This window comes from Lagopus muta, chromosome 1, assembly GCF_023343835.1.
Source record: "Lagopus muta isolate bLagMut1 chromosome 1, bLagMut1 primary, whole genome shotgun sequence".
Classification (NCBI taxonomy): domain Eukaryota; kingdom Metazoa; phylum Chordata; class Aves; order Galliformes; family Phasianidae; genus Lagopus; species Lagopus muta.
In genome coordinates, this window is record NC_064433.1 from 181,141,177 (window position 1) to 181,155,532 (window position 14,356).

The 14,356-nt window shown below is 48.9% G+C and overlaps 1 protein-coding gene across 1 annotated transcript; it reads left to right on the forward strand.

The window, feature by feature from the left end:
- The first annotated feature begins 4,052 nt into the window (after nucleotides 1–4,052).
- LOC125702232 (G2/M phase-specific E3 ubiquitin-protein ligase-like) lies at nucleotides 4,053–7,630 on the forward strand. Its single transcript, XM_048965273.1, is given in 10 exon segments — nucleotides 4,053–4,095; nucleotides 4,411–4,502; nucleotides 4,598–4,699; nucleotides 4,949–5,073; nucleotides 5,217–5,410; nucleotides 5,413–5,581; nucleotides 5,807–5,920; nucleotides 6,064–6,182; nucleotides 6,338–6,835; nucleotides 6,990–7,630. Coding segments are annotated over 10 exon segments (2,097 nt in total).
- Nucleotides 7,631–14,356: the final 6,726 nt, after the last annotated feature.

Sequence of the window (14,356 nt, forward strand, 5' to 3'; positions counted from 1 at the left end):
TGATAGGAATGGGAGGGTGGTTGGACTGGATGATCTTGCATGTCGTTTCCAACCTTGTGATTCTGTGATTCTGTGATTCTATTCTTTTAATGGAAGCTGTAAATTCCTATTAAATATAATCATGTAAATGCTCAATTCTAACCTCAGCTTCATATGGGAACTCTGTTCAGTGGCTGGCTGGTGTAGAGCTGGTTAGTTTTTCTACTTAAGTGAAAGTGTACGAATGAAGCTCACAGCTAGCCTAATACAGGTGGGCTCTCATTCTCTTCAGCCAAAGCTGTTGGGTGATCCAGTAAAACAGAGACAGTCCTGACTCATCTCAATCTTCTGAGAAAACAGCGGTCCTGTTTTGTACAAGTCATCCAGAAATACCAGTCCCAGCAGGTTCTGTCAGCCTTCATCTTCAATAGAAATCTTTAATAGGTTCTAGCAGCTGTGGTGAGATGATGTTGTTGGGTGTATCTAGGTAGAACTAGACTCCATTCAGTCTTTATAAACACGAGAGAGAAAGCTTTCGCCCCTTAGCACAACTGTGTATATGCATGCGTGGCATTCCACAAGTTTTGATGCTTTAATATGTGTTTTCTAGGAAGCTTCACTATAGCCCTTATGTTCTCTCATCTGTTCTAGCTGTTTGGCTGCATTTTGTCATGGTGCATGTAAAGAGTTTAGAGACAGCAATTTTAGCTATGTGAGGTATTAAGATGAGGCACAGTTTATAGAACTGAAGAATCATAGATGACTTCTGAAGCTTACCTAGTCCACCTTCCTGCTAAAAGCATATCTAATTAATCAGGTTGTTCATAGGTGTGTCCTGAGCCTCCAAATACAAAACAAGCTCTCTGGGCAATATTTTCCAGTATTTGACCACTCTCATAGTGAATTTTTTTCCTAACATTTGATTTAAATTTTCCATATTTCAACTTGTGTTTCTTGCCAATTGTAGTATCCAAATTGACCGACTTTTTGTGTATGTCTTAACAGTTAAGCGATCCTTAACTCTTCTACTGCTTCACTCCCATAGACTCTGCTCATAGACTTGGGAGACAAAGGACAAGAGTCAGTGAAAGCTGAGGCAAAAAAGATGTCAGTGTATTCGTAAATTCTTTTCTTGTTCACTTTCACATCACTTGCTAGTTTCATCTCCAGCTTTGCAAACCCTATGTGCAGGCAATTTCACTGTGTTCTGTCCAATAGCCCGATAATGCTTCCAGCTTCTGGGTCCTTCTTATATTTGAACTCAGTCAGGAGCTCCATGTTTCCCCACACTGTCCTTCCGCCATGCTTGCTCAACTTCCTGTGCTTAGGAATGCATAAGCACATGTATGTATTTTGGGGTAGTTATATGGGTTCTAAAGCTCTTTCAAAATCACTTTCCTATGGATTTTCTTCTTTCTTTTTATTTTTTAATGGAAATTACAACAGAGCTGGAAATAATTTCTACATTTCACCTACAAGACCTCTACTTTTTTAGGAATTCATTGCCCCTCTTGCTGGAGAAAAATCTCTGCATAGTATAAACTAAGACTTTGATTAAAAAACCTCCAAGCTCACTCCAGTGCAATTATTTGTTGTGGTGGTGAGGTCATCCTGGTTGCAGAACCAACAGCACGCAATAACATCATTTTCCTTTGTACAGTCAATTTTCTGCAGTGAGTCTCTAATTCATAGGGAAATACATATGAACTCTTCCTGTCATAATAGTGAACTGAATGTGTTTGCTGGGAATTAAACAGGAAAACAGGACTGCTCTTTTCAAATTTTAAAATAAATCCTTATAGTTTCTTCATATAATTGTATTTCTTCCATACTTCCAAATTTGAAAGATGACAGAAAATGGCACAATGGCAAAAAAATAAGCCCACAGCATAACAAAATTAGCTTATAGCTTTTCCAAATTAAACTCTTCAAATAAATACTAAAATTGCACAGTGGTGATTTTGTTTATCCTTAATATCTGTCTAGATTAGGAATTAAGGAAAGGTTCAGCTGCTTAGCCCTGAGCAATGACATGGCACTCTTTTTGTTTCCCAGTGTTTCAATTTCCCTTAAAATCAACTGGGAGAGATCACAGAATTGTCCTGCTGTATTTGAATGTCTCCTCTGCTGTAGTTTCAACAACCACGCTGGGTGACTTCCTCCAACATTCAACCATCAAAGTAAAAAAGTGTTTTCCATATGCTTTCCATTTTTTCAAGTCCTCTGGAGAGAGTTCCAAGGTATTAGTCCCTTCACTGATTACACAGTACAAAAGCAGAAATATTAGTGCCTTCTTTTGTTCACCATTCTTTTCATGAGTATAAATTTAGATTTTATAAAAAAATGATAAAAGTATTGGAAGTTGGCACAATGGCTTACAGTTTTCAATGTCTAAAACACTTTATCAGGAAGGAGGGATTTAGGTCAGTCTCAGGTAAAAAGTTGAAAACAAATCACTCTAAGTGCCAGTAACTATAGGATCTATGGTAGCTTTTTTTGAATATGGGCACTCAACAGTTGCAACTGTAGGAATCAGGGGTTGAGGAAACCTTGTATGAAGGACAGTGACTCACAGGAGGAATGGGAGGCTTGCTACTTGGATTATAAGTGAAGGTGATTATAGAAAGACTCCAGGCAGATAAGGGACAAATGTAACAAAGAGACGCTAGATTTCCTTCAGTACACCTTAATGCTTTGTCTCACATGTTCTTTTTCCAAGCTTCTGACACTTGGGTACCTGATGACAGTGTAATGCTGGGCTTTCCCATCAGGAATAAAGTTTTTTCTTTTTTTTTTTTTTCCAGTAAGAAATCAGGTTAGACAAGGATATTGTTCTTCTGGTCTTATAGCTGAAGACTGCCTAGAATGTAAATGTTCCACTTAGTGGGTGGTTCTGAGGCTTTGCAACTCTTTAATGGTCCTGACAGATTGTTTCCAGCTCCACTGATATAAATGAGTGTGATGTGATGAAAAAGGAAAGAATGTGTGCTGTCTGTGAGCGTTTTGCTAGTCTCAACTGAGACATGAGAATAGTGACAAAAGTAGCCCAGTTACAGTAGAATACTTCAATGTGATTTTTGAGAAATTAAACTAATTTTCTGTTGCTGCTGTAGTTTTTGACATTTAAAAAAGCAACATGGCCCCAGACAATTGCATTTTGAAAGTTAGATTATATTTCTATGAGCTTGCTAAATGCTGCAAAATGGACTACGGGCATAAAAATTCAAATGTACAATAACATCCCATAAGCAGGATTATTTCCATTCCTGAAAGCATCCCACACTTGCAGATACAAAAAATGTCTCTGGCCTCCTATTTCAGTTGTTCAGAAATTAAAGAATCCAATAAAACAAAAAATTGAAGCTGTGTTGCTTGGATGGAAATTGAACATAAAACAACCCTTAGTGACTGGGCTGGACGGTTTGTAGCTCCGTGCTTAAAAGAACACTATTAGGGGAAAGTTACTGGAGTTGCCCACAGCAGGCCTAGCCTTTTATTGGCCTGTGAGCGTTGGCCTCAGCTTCACGGAGAAGCTGGAAACAGGCTTGGGGTGGAGGAGCAGTGGTGCCCGAGGGAGGCTCCAGGGCTGCAGTCCTGGCCAGGGACAGCTCTGTTCCTGCCTCTGGCAAGGGGAGTGTTGCCAGCAGGTGGAAGGAGGCCAACCTTCCTCCCCGCTTCATGGCCAGCAGCACGCCCCTCTGTGCACGGCCTGCAACAGCCGCCATCTTGCTTGGATGCCCAGGGCCCACGCCCTCAGCCCTCTGTGAGGTAGCGACTGCCTCACCACGGGTGTCACGGAGCAGCCATTGTGACCTAGGGGGCCAGGACCGGGTCAGGCCAGGCCAGGCTCAGACCGTGGGTCAGTGCGACCTGGTGAGGTGAGGAGAGCAGAGGGCAGGGAGCGAGGGGCTGCCTGAGGCTGCTCAGTGAGGAGGGGTCCCCTCGCCTGGGGGCCTGAGCTGCCAACTCACTCTCGTCCTGCTTCTCCCGCAGAGTCGGCAGAGGAGAGTGTGGAAGACAAAGCCCAGCGCTGACTGGGCAGGGACTCCGAGCGCTCACTGTCGACGCGTGCCATGTCCAAAAGGAAGCAGAAGACCTCCAACCCGGAGGTTGAAGGTGAGAGCAAAGGATCTCTGCGTGCAGCTCCCTGCCGGGCAGAGGGGCACTGCGGGCTCTGCCTACTGTGTGCGAGAGGGGAGGCGGGGGCAGGCAGGGGCTCCCCACACACCGCTGGGCATGGCCCCTCTGCCCCTCAGCCGGGTTGGCCTGTGCGTGCCTGCTGGGACCGTTGGGCCTACAGCGGCCCTTTCCCCCTCGCGTCGTCCAGCCCTGCCCCTCATCCTGCATGGCAGACCCAGGGCAGGCCCCTGGCAACAGGCCTCAGGGACGCTTGGCACTCACTCCTGCTTCTCTTTGCTCTCTCCTCTTCAGTATGCATGCTGTGTCGCCGAGCAGATGTTCACCCGGACGCCTGCGGGCCCATGCTTGGCGAGAGCGGGCTTTGCGTCCACAAGTTTTGCTTGGTGAGTTCTCTCAGGGCTCCTTCCGCCCTCCAGCCAGGGATGCTCCCTCTTTTCCATCCTGTCCTCATGACATCCTGCTCTTTCCTCTGCTACAGTTTTTTGCTGACGGCCTTTACGAACACACTGCCGGACAGAGGGCGGTTCTGCAGATCCCCCTTGATGCCATCAGATGCGCAATCGAGGAGGCAGAGCAGAAGGTGAGGATCTCAAGGAACGGGGATGTTTGTGCCAGCACCAGCTAAGCCTGGAGCCTAAGCAAGCAATGGCACTCTTTCCACCTAGCACCAGGACACAATTCTTGATTAAACGAAGATCAAACTTGTCTGCTGGCGCGTCTGTAGAGCGTGACCCAGCGGTGCCTGCATTCTGTGCCCTGCCTGGAGGCGTGGCGTTGGCCTCAGAGGCCCTGAGCCTGCTGCTAATGGGGGCTGCTCTTCTCTTTCCAGCACTGCTTCGTTTGTGGAGACAAGGGGGCCTCCATCCACTGTGCAGAGACAGGCTGTGAACGCAGCTTTCATCTGCCCTGTGCCACGGATGGGGAATGTGTCACGCAGTTCTTTGGGCAGCACAGGTAAGGGCTGTCAGCAGCAGCCAACCAAGGGAGGAACCTGCACGGCTGCTTCCCAGTGCTGAAGCATGCAGCAAACTCCTTTGTGTTCCTCTGCTGACATCGCAGCACTTCTCGGCTCACCCATCCTGTCCATCTTCCCCCAGGTCCTTCTGCTGTGAGCACCGCCCTCAGCAGGCCGTGGAGGCAGCTCCAGAGCAAGACACAAACTGCGTCATCTGCCTGGAGCCCGTGGGGGACAAAAAGTCCTACCACACCATGGTGTGCCCGGTGTGCACACAGGCCTGGTTTCACCGGAGCTGCATCCAGGTAGGAGCCCTCCCTGCCCTTGCTCTGCAGTCACAGCAGGTGCTCAGCTGCACCAGGCCCCGCTCACACTCTGGCTGCTTGTGTTACCGCTGCAGGGACAGGCCATGAGTGCTGGCATTCTGCACTTCCGATGTCCCGTCTGCAAAGACAGGATGCAATTCCGGAAAGAAATGCATCTCCTCGGGATCCAAATCCCAGCCAGGTTGGTGCCGTCTGCCCAGCTCTCCAGATACTGAGGCGCAAGTGCTGTGCCTGCCCACGGATTGCCCCCAGCACGCCCAGCTGACCCTCTGCTGTCCCACGAGCCTTGGCCGCAGCTTCATGGAGAAGCTGGGAATGGGCTTGCGCTGGAAGAGCAGGGATGTCCCAGATCCGCTCTATGCCTGGGGTCCTGAGGACTCATTGCTTTCTCTCCTTTCTCTGGCAGAAGACCTACATGGGAGGACAAGAAGAGCTATGAAACTCTGCACAAGAAACACCAGCGCTGTGATGTCGGCGAGTGCCTTCACACAGAAGGCAGGGAGCAAGCAGAGAAACACGGGTGAGTTACCACAGCAGCCCTGCGTGGGATCTCAGCCTCCCCCCAGGCTGGGGAGCAAGGACTGAGCTCAAGAGCTGCTCCCGCCACTCCCTGCTTGACTCATTTTGTGTACACAACTACAACCTCTTTTTTTTTTTCCCCAGGCCCTGGGAGCTGCTCCTGTGCACCTCGTGTGCTGCGCAAGGCACCCACCGGCTCTGCTCTAATTTGAGCAACAGCCTGAGCAGCTGGGAGTGTGACAGCTGTGCTGGCGTGGGCACAGGTAAGAGGCAAAGAGCCGTGGACTGCTGCCTTGGGGCCAGGCAAGGCCTGGCACAGCCGCTCCTCAGTGAGTTTCTCTGCCCCGGGAGGGCTGGGTTCCTCTCCCTCCACGGGGCTGACGGGTCATCCTGTTGACCTTCCTGCCTCTCCTTACAGCCTCCAGAGCCGAGTCGCAGCTTGCTGGTCCCAGCACTGCCAGCCAGGAGGCGCCGGGACCATCTCATAGCTCCCCAGCACCTGATGACCGCAGATCTGCCTCTACCAGCCAGGCAGCATTGGAGTCATCTCCGAGTTCCCAGCTGCCTAAGCGCAGCAGCCTGTCCAGCCAGCCCAAGACAGGACAGAGGAAAATCCTGAGATGTAAATCCAACCAAGAAGATCAAGGGAGCAGCCAGCAGCAAGCGGGGTACTCTGGCAGAAGGCAATCTAGGCAGCAGCAGGGCACAGGCCGGACAAGAAGCCGCTCTCCACTCAAGGGTCGTGCCTCAAATTCCCCCAGGCAGCTCAGAAGACCAGCTGGCAGCAGACGCTCTCCAGCCTCAGGCGTTGGGAAGTGCATGTACATCTTTGCCAGGCAGGGGGCATCCAACAATTCCCCGGGAGCTGCCAACATCAGATGCCAAAGCCAGGGACAAAGCCAGTCCTCCCTACAAGGTCCGGCATCAAATCCCTTGAGCCAGCCCCAAGGACGCCGTGGCAGCAGCCAGCAGGAAGTGGGGTACACCTCCAGAAGGCAGTCCAGGCAGCTGGGCACAGGCCGGACAAGAAGCCGCTCTCCACTCAAGGGTCGTGCTTCAAATTCCCCCAGCCAGCTCAGAAGACCAGCTGGCAGCAGACGCTCTCCAGCCTCAGGCATTGGGAGGAGCATACACATCTCTGCCAGGCAGGGGGCATCCAACAATTCCCCGAGGGCTGCAAACATCAGATGCCCAAGCCAGGGACAAAGCCTGTCCTCCCTACAAGGTCCGGCATCAAATCCCTCGAGCCAGCCCCAAGGACGCCGTGGCAGCAGAATTAGCCCGGCCCAAGGTGCTGGGAGCAGCACCCAGAGCTCTGCCGGACAGGTGGCGCCGAGGTCCTCCAGGCATTCCCAGCTGCCTGAACGCAGAAGACGTTGCAGTGTTCTGCAGCGAGGGCAGAACCAAGATCGAAGCCGTTCCCCACGGGATCGTCGGCCTTCCAATTCCCAAAGACAGTCGGGAGGAAGCCTCAGCCCCCGTTCCAGGCAGCAGCGGCCATCTCAGGCACGATGCCCCTCCCGGGACCAGCCCTGAAGACACTGCAGGAGCAGCCATGGACCAGAGGGAAGAAAAGGAAGCATTAATGGCTTACGAGCTGGTCTGGCACGGCCCTGTGACTATAGAGGCAACGGACTCATGGGCCCCAGGAGAAGCATACGGAGATTGCAGACGGGTCTACAAAAACTACAAAGCAGCGGCAACCATCTGACGAGTCCGCGAGAGGGAGAGCGGCCCGTGTCCTGCCAGGAGCTGCAGCTTTCTTCCTCTGAGCCCAAAGTCCTCTGGGGAATGCCGCTCCTCCTTTCCCCTCCAACAACCAAAATGCCTCAAAAAAGCAGTGCACAGAACCAGAACATCAACTCTCCAACTCCCACCGCTTTACATGATGTTCTGATGTGGAATACCAACAACAAAAATTACAACACCACAACAAAAATTACAACACCATAACAAAAAATAAAACCAAAAATTTACCCCCCAAAAAGCTGTCTAGTGCCTACTCTCTAAACCGAGAGCTGAATACTCCAGGTACACCGTTAGAGGTACACCGTGAGGATGAAGAAGGATCCAGGGTATATCCCCTGCATAAGGAGCAGGGCAGATATCTTTACACAAGCACAGCGCTTCCAGGAGGACTGGTCAGAGAAGATCCAACCAAAGGCTTACAGGCAACACAGGCTCTTGGCATATGTATGTAGCCTCATTGCCAGAGCAGGCTGATTTTGCACAACTATGGCTACGCGACACCCAGCCTGTCCTAGCTCATACTGAGCCCCCTTGGTAGCCTCCACACGCAGCTCTTTGGTGGTGTTCACACCCAGCATGACTGCAGTGACTGCAAGGGGTCCTCTGCTGAGCTACAGCCCAGTTCAGCTGCATCTCAGCGCTTGTCTGAGCACGCATCCGTAGGTAAAAGACATGCAATCGGACACCCCTGATGCAAGAGGACAGAGAAACTGCACTCACTCACTTCATTGCAGTATCTCCCTGCCTTCTGTCACCAGCTGCTCTTTAACCACAGGCCCTCTGCAACCTCTCTTGACGTCGGATGCCAAGATCTGATGTCAGCGGTGCCAACCGGAGCCTGAAATATTCCAGCTGCCCACTGCCCACCTCTTCTTCCTTCCAAACCTAGCAATTTGTGCTAGGTGCATGCACACACAAATGCTGTCATTACAGCTCTGCTCTCAGCAAAACTAATGAAAGTTAGCTTGAATTACATCAGCGGAGGCCGAGCTCAGTTTTTTATCAGAGAAAAATTGAAGGAGCTAACACAAAGGAGATGCAATGAACTTGCTCATGTACCTACTTCTGGCAGTAATGCTAAGGTACTGCCCATACAGTAGCACTTACAGTCCTGGCCCCGAGACTAAACAGGCAAGGGAATGAATAAGAGTCCACTACGAATAAAATAATAAAAAAGCATATCATAGCTCCATAAGATTGGAAGCAATTCAGGGAAATTCTAAGATCACTACATCACAGAGTCATGGAACGGCTTAGTTTGGAGGGGCCCTTAAAGATCATCTAGTCCCAATCCCCCTGCCGTGGGCAAGGCTGCTGTCCACCAGATCAAGCTGCCCATGATCCAGGCCAACCTGCCCTTGAATGTCTCCAGAGATGAGGCATTCACAGCCTCTCTGTGCAACCTGTGCCAGTGCCTCACCATTCTCTGAGTAACAAAATTCTTCCTAACGTCTAATCTAAATCTCCCCTCTCTTAGGTTAAAGCCTTGTCCTATCACTATCTACCTGTGTAAAAGGAAGGTATTCCTCCTACTTGTAAGATCCCTTGAAGTACTGGAAGGCCGCAATGAGGTCTCCCTGGGGCCTTCTCTTCTCCAAGCTAAATATGCCCAACTTCCTCAACTTTTCTTCACAAGAGAGGTGCTTCAGTCCTTCAGTCATCCTTGTGGCCCTCCTCTGGACGCAGTCCAACAGCTCCACATCCTTCCGCTACTGGGGGCTGCAGGCCCAGACACAGTACTCCAGATAGGATCTCATGAGGGCAGAGTAGGCAGGGACAATCATCTCCCTCCCCTGCTGACCACCCCTCTTCTGATGCAGCCCAGCATCCCGTTCGCCTTTCAGGATGCAAGAGTGCACTGCTGCCTCATGTCCAAGGCTGCTCTCAGTGAGTTCTTCTCTCAGTCTGTACGCATATCTCGGATTGCCTCGACCCAAGTGCAACACTTGGTCTTGTTAAACCTCATAAGGTTTTTGTGTATCTACTTTTTGAGTCTGGTCAGGTCCCGCCAGATGCCGTCCTTCCCTTCTACTGTGTCAGCTGCACCACTCAGCTTGGTGCCATCAGGTAACTTGCTGAGGGTGCACACAATCCCCTGCCTATGTTGATAAAGATGCTGAAGAGCACTGGTCCCAAAACACACCTCTGGGGGATCACGACGGATTAGGAAGCGCCTGGCCGGATGCAGCCAAGGGGTTGTGATCAATGGTTCTGTGTCAGGGTGGAGGCCGGTCACAAGCGGTGTCCCTCAGGAGTCAGTCTTGGGCCTGGTGCTCTTCAACATCTTCATCAGTGACATAGATGATGGCATGGAGTGCACCCTCAGCAAGTTTGCGGACGACACCAAGCTGAGCGGTGCAGTCGATGCACTGGAAGGAAGGAAGGGAAGCCATCCAGAGGGACCTGGACAGGCTGGAGAAGTGGGCCCATGAAAACCTAATGAGGTTCTGTAAGCCAAGTGCAGGGTGCTGCGCTTGGGTCGGGGCAATGCCAGGTATTTATACAAACTGTGGGAAGAGCTCCTGGGGAGCAGCCCTGCAGAGAAGGACGTGGCGGTGCTGGTGGACGAGAAGCTGGACGTGAGCCAACAGTGCGTGTTTGCAGCCCTGAAGGCCAACTGTGTGCAGGGCTGCACTAAAAAAGGGGCGGCCAGCAGGGAGAGGGAGGTGATTGTCCCCCTCTACTCGGCTCTTGTGAGGCCCCATCTGCAGCACTGCGTCCAGGCCTGGAGTTGGTGGAGCTCTTGGAGTGTGTCCAGAGGAGGGCCACCAAGATGATCAGAGGGCTGGAGCACCTCTGCTATGAGGAAAGGCTGAGGGAAGTGGGCTTGTTTAGCTTGGAGAAGAGAAGGCTTCAGGGGGACCTCAGTGTGGCCTTCCGGTACTTTGAGGGAGCATTTTAAACAGGAGGGGGAACGGCTGTTGACGAGGGTGGATCGAGATAGGACAAGGGGGAATGATTTTAAACTGAGACAGGGGACGTTTAAGTTAGATTTTAGGAGGAAGTTTTTCACACAGACTGTGGTACCGCAGTTGAACAGGTTGCCCAAGGAGGCTGTGGATGCCCCATCCCTGGAGGCCTTCAAGGCCAGGCTGGATGTGGCTCTGGGCAGCTGGGTAGAGGCCGAGTAGAGGGGGCCAAGTCCTTCTCTGCAGGGCTGCTCTCCAGGAGATCTTCCCCCAGTCTGTATAAACACCTGGCATTGCCCCGACCCAAGCGCAGCACCTCGCGGTTGCCCTTGTTGAACCTCACTCATCAGGTTTTCATGGGCCCACTTCTCCAGCCTGTCCAGGTCCCTCTGGATGTCTTCCCTTCCTTCCAGCGTATCAACTGCACCGCTCACTTTGGTGTCATCTGCAAATTTGCTGAGGGTGCACTCCATGCCATCGAGTTTATTTATTATGGGCCACTTATTTTAAAAAAGGCATTAAGGACCAAGATAATATAATAACTGTATTTTTATATAAGACTATTGACTATCCAGCTCCGTTGCGCAGAGACAGAAGTAACGCCAAGCAGCGATACAGCTGTTGCAGTAAAATGAAAGCCTAAAACTAGGGAAGAAAAACAACAGAAAGAAAAAAGAAGTGGACGGCTTGTGTGACACCCAGGATTATACTCACACTGCAAATCACAGCTTGTGCTCTGACCTTTCAGTTTAAATTACTGCGACTGTTTTTCTAAATGCCAGCTACAAATGTCATTTTAGGCATAAAAGTTAAATTTCCTCTGGAACATGTGGATGTCCACATTGGATCCAACAGAAGATCTATCGAGGCAAAAATCTTCATTCTATTCAACAGCCCTCTTCCACTGTTGGAAGAACAGCTTATTCACACACAATGCACTCTAATACTCTCCTGATTCGTTTCTCATCTAAGCTTAGACGTACACAACAAAATTGCTCACATCTCAGACAGTCACTTTGGGAATCTCATCTCCTGACAAACACGGCTGGTGAAGCTTGCCTGACCTACTTTGAGAATCACTATCAAAATTAGATGAATCGTGCCCTAAAAATATTTACTTCTCCTTTGATTACAGAGAGAATCAAGCAAAATTAGCTCAAACATAAGAGTCTCTGTAAGAGACAGATTAAGGCGCCTGAGATTAACCCCGTTCAAAAGGCCTGCTGTCAAACCTGGATTTGGGTTTTTAAAGCAAAGAGGAATGGACTGCAGGGTCTGCCCCACACCTGACAAAGCTGTCTCTCCAAGGAGTAGAAATCTTCCAATGCTGTTCAGCTAAGTGGAAATGGCAATGGTAAAGCAGGGCCAAGAAACAGCCAAACAGTGGCCAGAGGAAGCAAGAGGAGCACCAAAAGGTGGCAGGCATAGCAAGAAGTTTCAGAACAAAATACTGAGCTGAACAGGAGCTGAGCAATGAGCATCTGGGGGAGCACAGTCAGGGAATAAGGGTTGTGGCTTCAGCCACACCAGTCATTCTCAGTGGGAGGAACTAGAGGACTTTTAACAGCATTTCTTCAAGAACACTAATCCCTCCCACCTTTAACACTGTCAGCTGCTTTTGCAAGATGAGTCTGTAACTTTACTTTCCTTACCCTACACAAAGGAGGACCTTTATCTTCCTTAAGGCCTTTGTTTGAAACTTCATCCCTGTGTGAAAGCTGTTCTCCATGAAGCACTCCAGCAGTTTAATGTCTGAGATGGAGCCCGGGCTGAAGCTGTTTTAAGTTTCTAATGAAATCAGTAGAAATTGAACCTAGACCTTTCTGACTCTTTAAGCACGTCTGACAAAACGCTTAGGTCAGACTGAGATTCACTGTTGCTTCCAGCAAAGGAACTGTACAAATCAACAGCTTCTTTCTGGACAGCATCTTTCATTAAGAAAGGAAAAAAAGAAAAAAGAAAGAAAGAAAAAAAAAAAAGCAGAAATGCCTTCAAAAACAAGAGAGCATAGTACAATGATTGCTCTTAATGAAGCCCAACAAAATCACAATCAAGAGCAAAACAAAACAAGGACAAAGCTAAGAAAAGCATTCTAAGAATCAAAACAAGGACAGGAAGAAACAAGTAACCCTGGTAGTTCAGTTCAAAACAAGCAAAAAATGCACTGAGACAGTCAGAGCACCAACATTTCACGTTAATTAACTTAGCAAAATGATACTACAGCCTCCAGAATTTATTTCTCAGATAGTATTTGAAATTCCAGTTGCCTCGTGGTAAAATAAATTTGATAAGATACATTCAGAGAGGGCAGAACACAATCTCAACAAAATGTAACACTGCCAACCCCCTGTGACACCCTACAGATGGTTCTCACTTCAGCTTGATGAACATTAACAGCATGTATGAGAGAAGCTTTAGAACGAAATGTAGCTTCAAAGACATTCTCAAGACTAAGGTCTTCTCTCATATTTGGAGATGGAAATTTCGATCTCTCAAGAAACAAAATGGCCATAGAACAAACTTCCTTCCAATAACAGAGGCTTTTCTGATTCTTCTTCCCACTGTTCTGCTTTCCACGCTCAGTCCTATATTTCTGCTAGCTTTAGAGAAAAATAGTTTGTGCCGGAATCCCAGACTCTCTTTCATAGATGTATTGTTTTAGTCCAAAAAATAACTCTTCTTCTTCCAGATGTTCTCATTCCACACTCATCCCCTCTGCTGTCAAATTACATTAATCTGCAATGACTCTTGAGGTTACTTTTCACTCAGGGAGGAAAAAAATAGAAACAATCAAGCAAAAAAGCTAAGGAGACATTTTCCAATTGTCATGCTTCTGAACTTGGTCAAAATTATACCTCTGTGCAGGCAGGCATCAGTGGTCGTACCATCAAGGGACGGCCCATGGTTTATCTTTGATATCTATTCTGCTGATCCCAGCTGTAAACATGTCAGAGTTCATGATTCAGAATCAGGCCCTTGGTCTTGTTTGTCGTTCAGAATGAAATTGCTTTCACAAAATCACACTGTGAAGCCAAATGTTGGCAGGGTGCAGCTTACCACAGTACTTCTGGAGGAATTAATTAGGTGTGGGAAAAGAGAACGGTAGATCTTTTTGATGCTTTAAGTATTCAAGAGACTTAGTTTTGGAAAGTGAAATATTACAAGATTGCTTTATCACCTTTTTTAGAAACAAGACAACTTCAAAGACCACCAAGTTCATCTAAAATGATAAAAATTTATTTTTTGATTTTTTGACAATAAGCCATGAACAACTGCTCTGAACTTCAAATGCAATCATGGCAAATCATTTGAAGCAGAGATGCCGAGAGTCTTGACATCCGGACCCCGTGGTATTTACAAGCAGAGACTGGGAGCCAGAGTGGAATTGCTCCCTTGGGTCATACGGTCCCTGCTTCCAGGGCCTACTGCGATCCTCTTGATCAAGTGTGCTGCACACTTCCTTTCTCTGGGAAACACTACTATTTCCAGTCCATAAAACGATTCAACAGGTCATTCTCAAAGACTGGCTTGTCTGCGGGTTCCTTTAGCAATTTCTGTGGCCTAGGGCATAGGGTTAACGATCCTGACATCTAGTCATCTAAACAAACTCAAAAGGAACCTGCTACAGAATCCCTGCAATCAGATTGGTGTCCTTCACATCAGCCCTCTAGAGAGGAGTGCTGTGCCGGCCCACAGCAGGATTAGCCCTTTATTGGCCTGTGAGCGTTGGCCTCAGCTTCACGGAGAAGCTGGAAACAGGCTTGGGGTGGAGGAGCAGT